The sequence below is a fragment of the Gadus morhua genome, chromosome 17 (assembly GCF_902167405.1).
Source record: "Gadus morhua chromosome 17, gadMor3.0, whole genome shotgun sequence".
NCBI classification, from domain to species: Eukaryota; Metazoa; Chordata; class Actinopteri; order Gadiformes; family Gadidae; genus Gadus; species Gadus morhua.
The window spans coordinates 7,560,625-7,575,086 of NC_044064.1; the positions used below are offsets into that span (position 1 = coordinate 7,560,625).

The 14,462-nt window shown below is 48.3% G+C and overlaps 1 protein-coding gene across 2 annotated transcripts in view; it reads right to left on the bottom strand.

Moving 5' to 3' along the window:
• poln (polymerase (DNA directed) nu) overlaps positions 1-14,462 on the bottom strand; it is a 47,163-nt gene that overhangs the window by 31,191 nt on the left and 1,510 nt on the right. For both annotated transcript variants that reach the window (XM_030339002.1, XM_030339003.1), the window contains exons 4-15: positions 13,896-14,243; positions 12,207-13,477; positions 10,851-10,993; positions 8,136-9,014; positions 7,550-7,719; positions 6,954-7,066; positions 6,225-6,361; positions 5,354-5,422; positions 5,201-5,261; positions 4,660-4,724; positions 1,134-1,217; positions 682-777 (exon numbers count right to left, since the gene is read on the bottom strand). In XM_030339002.1, coding sequence (XP_030194862.1) covers positions 682-777; positions 1,134-1,217; positions 4,660-4,724; positions 5,201-5,261; positions 5,354-5,422; positions 6,225-6,361; positions 6,954-7,066; positions 7,550-7,719; positions 8,136-9,014; positions 10,851-10,993; positions 12,207-13,477; positions 13,896-14,243 — 3,436 coding nt within the window. The remainder of the gene's footprint in view (positions 1-681; positions 778-1,133; positions 1,218-4,659; positions 4,725-5,200; positions 5,262-5,353; positions 5,423-6,224; positions 6,362-6,953; positions 7,067-7,549; positions 7,720-8,135; positions 9,015-10,850; positions 10,994-12,206; positions 13,478-13,895; positions 14,244-14,462) is intronic.

Genomic DNA, 14,462 nt, shown 5'->3' on the forward strand with positions numbered 1-14,462 from the left:
CTGGGCACATGGCATCATTGAGTGCCAATCATGCATATGGCCACAGGGGGTGGAACAGAGGGAACAACAGATCCCAACCAAAGTCATGTCACAAGAGAAGAACACATAAAAGATGACTCTTTTGCACCATTTGCCTGTGCGTGTATGTGTGTGTCTATGTGTTTGTTGGTGTGAACCTGACCTTTGTTTATGTGTCTGTGAAATTGTGTGAAGGCATTCGATGCCAGTGTGAAGCTGTTTCATGGAGGTCTTTGCTGTGTGTGTGTCTATCTATAAAAGATCGTGTGAGCGAAAGTTAAGTGTGTATGTAAGTGTGTGTGTCATTGTTTTTGCATTCATGTGAAAATGCGTGTCCGTGGGGGGTCCAGTTAGTAGCTCTTAGGAAGGCTGTTACCCAATTTTGCACATGGAGAAATACATGGGCGTAAATCTGCATGCACATTGTATGTGTGTTTGTGTGTCTCTGAGTTTGAATGACCTTCACTGTGTGTGTCTATCAGATTGAGCTTCAATGTGTGTTTGTCTGTGGGTGTGTACACCTATTTGTATGGTGTGTACACCATATGCATGATTGGCACTCAATGATGCCATGTGCCCAGCACACAGACAGATTGGCCACTTTCCTCAGTGTGTGTGTGTGTGTGCGGGCGGGCATGTGTGTGTGTGGGTTGTGCTCCTCACAGCAGCCTCTGATGTTGACTGCTGTTGTTTATTGATGGTCTTGGGGAGTTTCTTGTTCTCACAGCGCTCGTGCAGCCGTAGCTTATCAAACAGAACCTTCAGTCAACAACACACACACACACACACACACACACACACACACACACACACTAAAGGTTACAGGGTTCCTGGAGGTACAAGACAAAACATTACCTGGAAACACGCAAAGCACTTAACCAAGGCAAACATGGAATCAGCTACACCAAATAAGCATGCACACTGGGCAGTCTATTTATACATGACATAATTTATGCATAAATACAGTTCACACACTCACAGACCATGAGACATACCATGTCTGTTTACACACATGTATGCAATGTCTTATGCAGACGACAGACAGACAGACAGACAGACAGACAGACAGACAGACAGACAGACAGACAGACAGACAGACACACATACACACACACAGTTCTTAGCTGGGTGCTGCTGGTCACCAGGAAGATCTGTCCTGCTGCCTGATGGGCCTCCTGCTCCAACTGCTTCATCTTAGTCTGAATATATGACACACAGAGAGAGAGAGAGAGAGAGAGAGAGAGAGAGAGAGAGAGAGAGAGAGAGAGAGAGAGAGAGAGAGAGAGAGAGAGAGAGAGAGAGAGAGAGAGAGAGAGAGAGAGAGAGAGAGAGAGAGAGAGAGAGAAGAGAGAGATAGAGGAGAGAGAGAGAGAGAAAGAGAGAGAGAGAGAGAGAGAGAATGCAAATTCAGCATGGATGGCTACATGAACGGACCAGATGTTGACACATGTTGCTGCATGCACGTGTTGCCCCCCTTAAAGCTTCACCATCACTGGAGGCTGTGCTGCTGCTGTAATCCCTGCAGCACTATCAAGTACACTTGTGTTGTCTTGTTGTTTTCAGTGTGCTTTATAGATCCGCGATGCTGTCTAGACTGCAAAGCCGAAAGAGACGCAGAGTAAACAGGAAGACGTTGGGTATTGGTGGGGTTTCTTTTTATGTCAGACACAGCGACAGGGACAGAGAGAGACAGAGACAGAGAGACGGAGACAGACTGTGTTTCTGATTGGGGGCTGAGAGAGCCAGAGAAGGTGTCTGCTCTGCAGGTATGATTTGAGAGCTATAATTTGAGTGTAACTTGTTGGAAATGCCAAGTGAGTGACAGTGCTCTATGAGAAAATCTGTTCTGGCTGACAGCTCCTGCCTCTGTATGAGACCATTTCGATTTTGGACCGTTTCCATCCCGGCTCACTCCTGAATCTCTTCCCTTTATTGTTTGGGAGGGAGTCCATCTTGCCTTGTCATTCACATGTCAGCACACAGCGTTATTTATAGCCCCACCACATGTGCGTGAAAGTAAAACTTCTGGGGGCAGGGGGTTATATTCTGCTCTCTCCATACAAGTCTCAAATTAATTTTAAGAGTGACAACGGCCCGCCGTGAGGGAGCCTGGTGGTTTGGGGACAACAGCGGCAGTGATTGGAAGGGGAAGATGGGACCGGCGGGAACCCACTCGGCAGGTGGCGGTAGGACACGATGAACGAATATCAGGAATATCATCGAAGACAAACCTTGTCCTTGAGAGTGAGGGGCGGGCTGGGGGACAGGAGGGACAGGGGGGAAATGACCCTGCATACGAATACAATCAGAATGCAGGAAAAGTTTCACTTCCAGACACACAGGGGGACGTTTAACCAGTGGGGGGCGGTCGGGTGGCCCGAGCCGTACAGAATGATGGACAGAAGAAGACAGAGAGAGGGGACACAGTCAAGGGTTGGGAGTAGAAATTGAGTGGGGGAAAGGGGAGCGTGGGCTCGGTTACTGGTGTTCTACGATGACCAGACTCCAGACAATTTAAAGTATTTCTCTCTACTGTTCACCGCCTACAGCGGCTCCAGACTGCCTTGTCAATATTTAATGAGAAGCTGGCAAGCACCACCCCCCCCCCCCCAAAAAAAAAGGAGGAATGCAGAGTGGGACTAGAGAGGGTGAGAGAGGGGGAGAGGGAGAGACGGAGAGAGACAGACAAGAGAGAGAGAGAGAGACAGAGAGAGAGAGAGACAGACAGAGAGAGAGAGTAAGAGAGGAGGCGTTAGACAGTGAGGGAAAAGAAGCAGCCAGCGGGAGAGAGAAAAAGAAGAAAGAGGTTTAAGTCGGATTAAACAGGAAGTCTTAACGTGTGGAAAAGGTTTGAGGGGAAAAAAAGCGAGAAAGATAAAGCGAAGATAAAGGGAATGGGGCCAAGAGGGATGGAGGAAGAGGAAGGGCTGAATTAAGTCTGACCTCATCCGTTCACAAAGCCTCATCCTCATTGTCTTTTCTGAATCCATCTCTCTCCCTTTCGGTCAGGTAATCGTTTTGTGTGTGTCTGTGTGTGTGTGTGTGTGGGGGGGGGGATTTGAAATGACCACATTGAGATCCACATGTCATAAAGAATCAGCTGTGTGTCATGTGAGATGCACCTGGCTGAGCGACATCACCTGTGCCTTATAATGGTGGATGTGACAGCAACTTTAAAGGCTGTCAAGGGTAGTGGGCCGGTGTTTATCGTGTACAAAATCTGAACGCACATCTGAAACACCCTGACAGGACGTGATGGTGTGTGTGTGTGCCTGGCTGTGATGGGGGGGGGGGGGGGCAGAGGGAGTTTTGTGTCCCACAGAGTTAAAAGACAGAACAATGAAAAGGAGGAATAGCAGTGGGGGGAGAAGTTAATACAAGGCTCTTTGTGTGTGTGTGTGTGTGTGTGTGTGTGTGTGTGTGTGTGTGTGTGTGTGTGTGTGTGTGTGTGTGTGTGTGTGTGTGTGTGTGTGTGTGTTTGTGACCTTGACATAGTCAATGAGGAGGACCCATGCAGTGACATGCACTCAGAGCCATTCATTTCCGTACGTGCAGCATAGTGATGCCCAGGCAAAAAGCACATTCATAGCGGCACTCATGCGTTTAGCTGACCTGGGTGTGCTTGCTTGTCTGTGTGTGTGTGTGTGTGTGTGTGTGTGTGTGTGTGTGTGTGTGTGTGTGTGTGTGTGTGTGTGTATGTGTGTGTGTGTGTGTGTGTGTGTGTGTGTGTGTGTGTGTGTGTTTGTTATAACAGACAGTGATGCTCCTTCCTCGGGTGAGAAGTGAGAAGAAACAGCCTCTCTCTCTATTTATAGACACACAGTACTCACCTTCAACAGCAAACCCCCTGCTTGGGACTGTGAGTCTTAAGATTGTGTGTGTGCGTGCGTGCATGCACACACACAATGAGAGAGAGACAGAAAGAAAGTGCGAGAGAGAGAGCAAGCAAGACTGCGACAGAGAAAGAGATACCGGTAGAGTGATAGAGAGAGACAGAGTGACTCAACTTTGTCAACGCAAATATATAACTATGCAGTGCTGCTCCGGTGCATTGGGAATACATTGTGCACTATGTGTATAAATTACCCTTGATGAAAACAATCTTATTCGTATTGCCTTTTCTTAGGACCAATGATTGAATGACTTTGTTGGACAGCCAGACAAATAAAAAAAAAAAAACTTTGATTGCAATCGTTTTGTTGTCATCTCCTCTGTTCAATGGGGAGTAGCTTGATTGGGAGAGCGTGTGTGTGTGTGTGTGTGTGTGTGTGTGTGTGTGTGTGTGTGTGTGTGTGTGTGTGTGGCTTTTTGAGCATGACTCTGCAATGTGAATGTCATTGAGGAACCATGCTTGCAATGCACAAGCTACATTCAAACAGCCTTATGTGCATCATTTGTTTGCAAATTAACATAAATGTTTTATGAATGTATTCATGGATTCATGTATTTATAAGAACATTTACTGTATTTAATATTTTTGGTAGAATGCCTGGATATGGATATTGCGCTGTATTGACGATTATATAAAACTATATTATTGTAAATGATATCTTACTGCTCAGTTGGTCCCATCACGATGGTGCAAGGGCAACCCAGGCTAACATACTGTATGTTGTGCACATATTACTGCCCCTGTCTTACCCCCAACATGTCTGAGGTGGTCTTCAGGGCCTCCCTGTCCACATGGATCCTGTAGCTCTCCATGGCTGAAACACCAGGGACAGAAGAGGATGGAAGCGCATTCATTCACTCACGGCACAGTAGATAGATACTGGTAGAATGAGGGGTTTTGAAACTTAACAACCACAACAATAAATACGTCCCCGCCGCCACTTCTCCCTCCCTCTGCATGTTAATCCACCATTAGGAATTGTTGTACCTCACTGACACCTATTATTGAAAGCCAACAAATCAGGGAAGCGATGCCCTGATTGGTCAGAAATGACCCCGGAGCCGACTAAAATCGAAATGGGCTAAAAACTGAAAACGAACAAATTACTCTTAAACAACAGCACTCTAATCGTACCTTTAAGATTCATTAAGAATAAAAAGGGTGATCAGAAGAAGATGATATTATGGTGTAATGCCTCTGTTATGTCTTCCTTATATTCTCTCATGGTTCACGTGCTTATGTTGTATTGTATCTTGTATTGTACACGGTGGACATTTAGAAACAGCTCACCTGCCAGAACTGGGATCATGCTGAGCTCAAGAGTGGAGTACAACTGCCACAAGCCCTGGCTCTGAACACAATCACAAGTACACCGTCACTCCAACGCGCGTGCGTGTGTGCACGTACACTCAGGGTTAGAGGGTCTGAGGGTGTAACACATACCTGCAGTTTGGCGCACAGCTCCATGTTAAGCCGGTAGAGCAGATTGAGGCCGGTGATGGCCTGAGAAGCCTGAGATAGAGTGAGGTAGACAGAGGATGTGGGTGGGGGTAAGACAGCCAAAATAAGATCAACCGCTCTGTGCCGGTCTGTTGATCCGCACATGGCAGAGTGGTAATGCATTCACATTCTCGGCCTACTGGCAGAGATGTGAAGATTTATTAAGGGAATCAATCTTCCCAGAGCGTGGAGGAGGTCGTTGTGGGGTTTGTTAACAGGGTGGAAAATGCAAGAGGAGGTCTCGGTGCTGTTTGTGTGTGTGGGTGTATCAGGGCCCCACGCTTTTTCGCTGAGCAATCTCCAGGTATTTTTCAGGACATTTTCCAAACCCTTTATGTGCTCACTTACATCTCATAGGAGTATCTAGTCACAAAGCCTGGCAAGCTGACTTATGACCTTTGACAGATGAAACTGTGTGTGTGTGTGTGTGTGTGTGTGTGTGTGTGTGTGTGTGTGTGTGTGTGTGTGTGTGTGTGTGTGTGTGTGTGTGTGTGTGTGTGTGTGTGTGTGTGTGTGTGTGTGCGCGTGTGCGTGTGAGTGTATTTGTGATAGAGCTTCATCATGGGGTTTAAACATCTACAAAACAATCAAAACAGCATGCAGAAGTAAGAAGGCAGTTTGCAAGAATAACAAATTAGCAATTTGTTTTGTTTTTCTCATTTGAATCCAATTTGGTTAAACTGTCACTACACAACAAGGCATAATGACAGATACCACCTCCCGATGTCATTCAAAAAAATGCTTTTCCATCTCAGAGTAAAAGAAGGACTGCCCAAACAATCCCGCCCCCCTCTGGAGACGCAGCACTCCTCACCTTGCTGGTTCCCGGGGCTGGCTGTGGAGGAGAGGGTCTCAGATGTTTTTTGATCAGGTCCTGGTAGCAGGTGGCTGGGTCCGCAGGGTCCAGAAGCCAGCCTGACACCTGGGGATCCTGGATACGACAGCCGAGGACTAGACGCACAGAGCACCGAGCAGGGTTTTTCCTGACAAACTCAAAAAAATTCGCTGTACTTTAAGAGAGTGGGAGTGATAGGAAAGTAATCTGGGATTCAGTCCACTGACCTGCTGTGTTATAGCAGAACTTTTTAACAGAGTTACGCCTTGTTTTGTGTTTTGTAACGGAGATATTCAACTGAAGCAAACTCATTCGCGAGAGCGGATAAAACTTTTCAGAAGGGAATTTTAATAAGTGTATTTCTACATTCGCCAATCTACGTGTTTTTTATCTGAAATCCTTACACACACTTTTTCTCAGATTACTAGCCGAGTTTGTGTCAAAGAATAACGCAGTTACAGACACCGGCCACCGGAGGCATGATTGGTCAAACAAAATGTGAAGTGGAAGAAAGTGAGGTGCCCCCTTCACCCAGATTGCAGCTGCCATCAGACTTAAGATATCAATCTAAATTCAGATTAGTCAGGCTGATATATGAGTGACTGCCACTTCAAGCCCGGCTTTGTTTCCCAGTTATGCATTGTGAAATATCCCAATGGTGTGATCATGATAAGCGAGTCCAGCTCTAGATGCGGGTCGGAGCCTTGCCTTGTTTCCAGCTGATCTGCGGTCTGTAGTGCTGCAGGGCCGTGCGCAGCAGGTCCTTAGCTTTATAACACACCAGCAGCCCAGCGCCTGACACCACCTGCACCAGCGTCTCCCTGCAGGAGCGCACACACACACACACACACACACACACACACACACACACACGAAGACTTCAACCAAACATACACATTAGTGTACACTTCAACACAAACAGACATATCTGTTAAGATTTTAATCAAATCCCACACCCACACACACACAGAGATACACCCCCACACACAGACCCACACACAGATACACACACAGATACACCCCCACACACAGACCCACACACAGATACACACACACAGATACACACCCACACACGAATGCATAGATACACACAAAAATGCACCTGTACACACACACACACACACACACACACACACACCCACACACAGATACACACACCCACAGATACCCACCCACACCCACACACGAATGCACAGATACACACAAAAATGCACCTGCACACACACACACACACACACACACACACACACACACACACACACACACACACACACACACACACACACACACACACACACACAGACCTAGTGAAGCTCTCCTGGCTGTGCTGTTCGTGTCGCTGGGCCCATGCGGGAGCGTGTTCCAGTCGGAGGTAGAAACAGGTGTCCCCGGGGTGCAGGTGGGCCCCCGGCCCGCTGTGATCCATCTCCTGTCTCATCAGGACCAGCAGGCCGCACACCGGGGGACTGGGGTTCTGGAGCCAGAACCAGGTTGATTTAATAGGTATGGATCCATCTAGTCTGGAGGATTCCTCCATCTACTTAGTGGTGCAGGGTGTTAGTATTTATTGTTCAGTTATTCCAATTTTTGATTGTACACATTTGTTTTGTTTAGTATCGTTCATTCCATGCACATAAGAAATGATTACTCCCAACAATTCATTCATTCTCGTTGATATGAACACCAAGCAGTTTGATTTAACCGTTTTCCCTCAATAGTGTGTGAGTGATATAGGAGAGGTGAGGCGTGACTTGTAAGGCTTATAATTGGCTAGTCAAAAAAAACAAAAACACATCTTTGAAGCCCAGGGTGACCGTTACTCTGAACCAACGAAGCGTGACCACGCATCCACCGATCCACGCCTCCATCAAGACCCCGACCCACGCTCACCTGTTCCGGGTCAAACTGAGTGCTGCCGTCCTGGAAAACCATCGTCAGCGCCGTCGCTCTGGCCCCGCCCACCCTCCTCAGCAGCCACGCCCTCTCCTCCAAACTCATCCTCCCAGCATCCTTCACTCTGGGGTCGGAGGTGACGCCTGCCGCCTGATCAGCGGGACGTTCCCCTCTGATGGCGTCCTTCTGAGCTGAAGCGGCCCCGCGGCTCGTGATCTTGCCCGGGCCCTGTCTGGCCCGTTTCTTCTTGGGAGCGGTGGACACAGCAGCGCTCGCGATCGAGGCGCTGGCGGTATCCGCAACCCCGCCGTGGCTTGTATTCATTTCGCAGTGTGTTAAGGGAGAACCCCCAGCCCCGGCGATATGCTGGTGTGGACGCATCGTGTGCTGTTTCCACATCGGGCCGTCCGTTCTACTGCCGCCCGCCAGGCAGGCCGTGGCCGGGTGAACGGAACGGGCTCGGGCCTGTCGCACCTGGGCCAACGCTGGAGGGCACAAGCCCAGGTCTTTAGAGGGGCAGGATCGAGTCGGGGCCCCCGTTTCGTTCTCATCGGCTTCCCGGTCTCTGTTGGCCCTCCGGTCCCCTCCGTCTCCCCCTGTCCTCCCCTGGGAGGAGCGGGGGGGCTCCCACTTGACGGGGCGTCTGGGCTGGGAGGTCCTGGGGGTCTCGGTGAGGCCGGCGTTCTGCTCTTCCCGTTTCCTCTTGATAGAAAAGGCGGGGATCCGGGAGGGCTTAGGTAGAGCCGGGCCGAATTGGGAAATGTCTGAACTTCCACGGAATGGTCCGGTGTCTGAGCGGAGGTTTGGCCCGGGCGTAGGGCGTGTGACCGGGGGAGGGTCTACACATTCAGTGGCAGACAATAAAGGCTGTTGAGACTACAAGAAAAGACGATATGGGAGAAAGGTACACAATTAGAGTATATTCACCCCATTTTCACCCCGTTTATATGTATGTATATATATATATATATATTCTTCCTGTTCTGCAATGTATGTAGTATGTAGGATTGTAAAATGTACTTCTTTGCGCCTGCAATCTGTCATACGTCGGTAGTATTATCGGCAGTACACACACATACATGTTAACGTGTGTGTAGTCTGTAGTACAGTACATGTTGAGACTGTGTAGTCTGGTGCGGACTGCCCCTCAGCACTGTGTACCAGACAGCCAGAGAGAGGGAGCCAGACACTGTCTGTCTGATACAGCAGGCTTCACGCTGTGAAACGGGCACTGCCTCCACCTCTCTCCCTCTCTCACACACACACCCACACACACCCACACACCCACAATCTCATTCATCTCCCTCCCTCTCAGATGAATACACACACAATGTCACTGAGAGTCTCTCTCACAGTTACTTTCGCTCAGTCTATCTCAAGCACTCTCTCAAACAAACACCCCCCCCCCTAACACACACACACACACACACACAAACACCCACACACACCCACCCTCTACAGTAGCTTATCCTCCCAGCATCATAATCATAATCGACAGACAGCCAGAGTCGGTTTCTGGGTCCTCATGTTGGCCTCCAGGTAACCTCGTCAAACATCCCACACCTTCATTATTCATATCCCCCCCCAAAAAAAACCTCCATGCCTAAACTCACAGGCGTGCACGTCTGTGTGTGTGTGTGTGTGTGTGTGTGTGTGTGTGTGTGTGTGTGTGATCCTGCACCGTGAGTGTACACTGTACAGACTGGTGATTCAGGTCCTGTGGTTCTCCCAGGGAGAGCCAGGGAGGTCCTTCTGGCCAGGGCAGGGGGACAACCGCCCTCCTCCGGTGGGGAGGGTACAGAGCATGTCTGTGTGAGCCCGGGTTCGACTCTGTGTTTGACTAACTAACGATATCTTCCGAAACCATGAAACCTCAAAGCATTATTCTATCATCATATATACCCAGGTAGCATTAGGAGGCATTTGGATGGGGTCATCGCCCAAAAGAAGAGGTTCCCTCCAGGTAGAAAAGGTTTATTGGTTGCGATCGACAGGTAGCATACTTATGTCCGTGTTTCGGCCTGCTAAGCTCTAGCTGTACTGCTGCTGACCGACGCAGTATGGTCAAACCCGCACCACTTCTCCCTCTCAACTATAGCTCTTTTCTCCTCGCTTGCTATGCGATGCAATTATTTCAAGATCTTGCATGTATATCTCCTTTCATCCCTGGGTTCGTGACACATCGACCTGTCCAGCTATCCTGCCATCGATTAATGGTCTGTAAAACCAAGGCTGCCTTTCCTTGGACCTATTTTTATTTGTAAACCCCTCTGCCAATTGCGCAAACACACCGTAAACGTGTGCTCCTTCCACTCCAGAGCTCTTCACCGGAGCGTTCTTAATGAGGATGTTGACGGGAAACATCGTTAAATGAACCTACAGATATTTTTTCAATCTACATGTGCTCCTTTGAGATCCCCCACAGATTCCTAATGCTATTCCAGGGAGCTCTCTCTGTATCAGTTTTTTTTTCAGAGTCCTCTATATGCTGACCTTGATAACCTCAAGATACAGCTTGAGGTGGAAGACAAACTGAAACTGAAGCAAAACATGGAATTGATATGCCATGGAAGTAAAAAGAAGAGTACTAATGAATAAAACAGGCTCAATAAAATGTGTATTAGACTTGATTCTCAACCGGGCTGACAGGTTAGTTGAGGTTAGGTTCACTTTCAACAATGAGTGTAGGATGGTTGACGGATCGGGACTCACTTGAAGGGTGTCACAGGTATGGAGGGTGGCCTCTAGGGGGGCGTTCCCATGGAGAAGAGGGGGTACCCTGAAGCCAGACCCTGTGGCCCCTCCTTCCTGAGACAACCTCAGCGGGGGGCGTTGTCTCTCAACTGGTGAGCCCTCTGGGGTGAAAAGGGGAAGGTTAGCCTTTTTATAGTTATTCAAGAACCAGTTGGTGGATCTGCACTCGAGCCTAGCGCACGAATGATACAGTTCATCACCTTGTATACGAGTGTGAAACACAGAGACAGAGAGAGAGAGAGAGAGAGAGAGAGAGAGAGAGAGAGAGAGAGAGAGAAAGAGAGAGAGAGAGAGAGAGAGAGAGAGAGAGAGAGAGAGAGAGAGATGGATGAGGACGAAGTGACCTTGGCCTGAAGGATTTGCATCAAGCAGAGTGTACAAGCAACTCGCTGACTCAGCTGCGGGGGACCCCTGCTATCGGCTCGTTAGCATAGCCCTGGTAACGTGAGCATGCTAACAACAAGCTAACAACAGCACCCAGTCAGCCCAATGATTTCTCCCCTTCAAACTATCTTACATTACCAGGCAAGTGATGATATAACACTGGCCCAGAGCCAGTGGGCTGTAGGGGACCTGACGTCACGTGAAACCCTGTAGCGCCCTCTGCTTCAAGAGCCTTTGATCCAGAGAGTGGATAACTTATAAAGAAGACAGCCAATGGTTCATTTGGAAGGTTTAAGGCAAAAAGTTTTCTAATCTGATGATGGTTCATGTCGAAACTATATAACATGTTTTTGATTTCTTTTCACTTGATATTCTATATGCTCTACTTATTTCCACAACACAAATTTCCACAGTGGGAACGAACATACATTAGGCGCACATACAACTAACAGCTCTGGAACGGGGGGGTCCAGACTTATATTACATATTGAAAGGTTTGAATTGACTTTGAACAATAACAGTGAACAATCGGTTGAATTGACTAGTGTCATTATTTCTCAATGCTTTTGGAAGTGAAATGAAGCCATTTTATCCCATATTGACCACATGATCTACCATGTGATCCTACAAGGACCATTCTTCCTGTCGAAGTGAGGCACAGGTTTGCATAAAACAGCTGCTTCGTGGTACAAAGAACAGTATCATGAATGGACGTATCAATATACGCAAGTATACACAACATGCCAAGTGTAAGCAAACAAAACTGCATTTGTTGATGAATGCATTTGCTTGTACAGTTGGATGTGTTCAGTGCTAACTGCAGTATTGTGGCACACTCTAGTGGTGAATGCAGCAATTAAAAAGTTATGTAAACCACAATCTACCGTATATCGAAGGTTTAGGTTCAAGCTTACACTGTGCTTGACTCACCCAATGCGGGGCTTCCATTGACCTCATTTGAGGTTTTCAACAAGGGCTCATTTTCATCCTCCAACATCTCCTGAAGGACCATTCCCCTTTCAGATGGACCGGCCTCTTCCTCCTCCTCCTCCACCTCCTCCTCCTCCTCCTCCACCTGGACAGGGTGGGTCCTCCCACCCTGGTCCCCCCCCATCTGTTCCTCAGCTTGGGTCGTGCCGCCCTGCACCGTCCCCGCGTCCGTCTCCAGGACTACCGCAGCAGTCGCCGCATCTTCCTCATCCCTGACGGCCGTGTCTGGTCCATCGGGTAGGGGGGCTCCACCCGGACTGAGTTCTCTGTTGGAGGACTCCCTCTGTTCCTCTGGTCTTTGTGGGCCCTCCTCCTTATCTCCAGCGGTCTCGAGCTCTGATGTCTTTTGGGTAGTTTGAGCTCCCTGGGTTACCATTGTGTTGACGCTTTCTTCAAGTAACACTGGGGTCAGTTCTGGGGTGATGCTACGACTGGACCCCCCTGTTGTTATCTCTTCGTCCCTGGCACCGGGTTCATGTGGAAACCCTTCTCCGACATCTTGGTGTTCGGTTTGCCGGAGGGCTCTACCGTCCACATCAAAGTCCGACGCAGTGTCCATTTCATCTGTGATGGCGATGGGGAACTGTTTTCCTTTCATTCTTGACAATCCATGGTTTTCTCTGAATGCCTCTTGCTCCCTTCCACCATTTGAGCACTTGCTTCTAATGTGGTTTACTTCACTCAGCACTTGAGACTGATTTTCTGGCTCTTCTTCTCCTCTGTCTACATCCATAGCTGCCACAAAATCGACCATCAGACCCGCCCCACAGTTCCTATTCACGTTCAGTGGCTCATACAGCTGTCGCCGGTCAAAGCCTGTCTCTGGTCCTGTCTTGCCTTGGGGAAGCGAGAGCTGCTTCCATGGTTTGAGAAGTGCAGAACCCGGCCCCTCATACCAGGCTTTCCCATTTCCACCCCCAGTAGAGACCACTTTAACGTGGTCCAATCTTGGCAAGCACACTTTATGTTGGTTCTTTGGAGGTACATTTTGGAGGTAATGATCATCTTGGCATCCATCCCACTCCCGTGCACCAATTTCTCTCGGCTGGACCTTGTTCTGTACATCTGGTAGACAGTACTCAGACACTTGGCGGACATTAACAGATGATGGAGTTGGTTTCTGCAGGTGGAGATCGGGGTAAAATGCATCGAGATCTGGACCTTCTGGAGGAAGGCTGAGGGTAAAAAATGTCTCAGGTTCTTCAGATAAGCTGCAGGGAAAAAAGCAATATAAAAAAATGTAAGACCCAAATGTCTCTTACAAACTGACTAAAATATTGAGCAATGCATTGGGTCAAGTGACGGTCATCTGAGACTGTTGTTGAGCATGACATTGCATTTCATTGAGTATCCTCTAATAATCAAATGATAGTAATCCAGTGATAAAAGCTAAATATGCAACAAAATCTCAAATCAAAAACACAGTGCTGTACCGAATACGCAAGGATACGCGAGGACAAAGGATGGCAACATTTAACTAATAACTACTTAATAATACTAATTAGGGCGACTAGTCCGGTCAAACGAGTCACCATCCAAATACACACAATCATGCAAAATACACTGGCTCGGCTTTTAATATAAATGTAAACCGACACCACCTTTCAGATTCCTCCCTGCCTTGCTCACCTCTTCCAGGGGCTAGTGTCTTGCTGAGCAGGCAGGCCAGGCCTGTGCAGAGACCAACCATTACTTTGAGATCCTCCTGGAGCCGGCAAGACCACAGCTCTTTGGGGAGACGAGAGGGTGTGGCTCGCGTATGGTAGGTTCCTGAGGCGGGAATCAGACTGGGACAGGAGCTGGTTGTAGTCTTTGCTGGGAAGGCACGGCCGTGTCTTACTTGAGGTACTGCCAAAGGAGTCTGGGTTCTGAGAGTGATCTGTCTGCTGGGAGGAGTCCCAACTGGTGGCCGCGGATGAGTATGATGGGGTTCTCGGCCAGGATGAGGAGGAATATGGCTGGGTTTGCGAGCCAGGTCTAAACAACAGCAATTATGTGGCAAACGATTATAACCTTTATAGCTGACACATCTATTATTGTACCCTTGAAAAGAAACAATTAATTGAATTTCCCTGAAATGTCCATCCACTAAATGGATCCTGGTACATAATAATATAAATAGCTTGCTCCCTTTTAAATGCATATGTGGGTTTGGTGACTTTATTGCACCAGTGTGAGTTGTGAGCCGTCAATTAA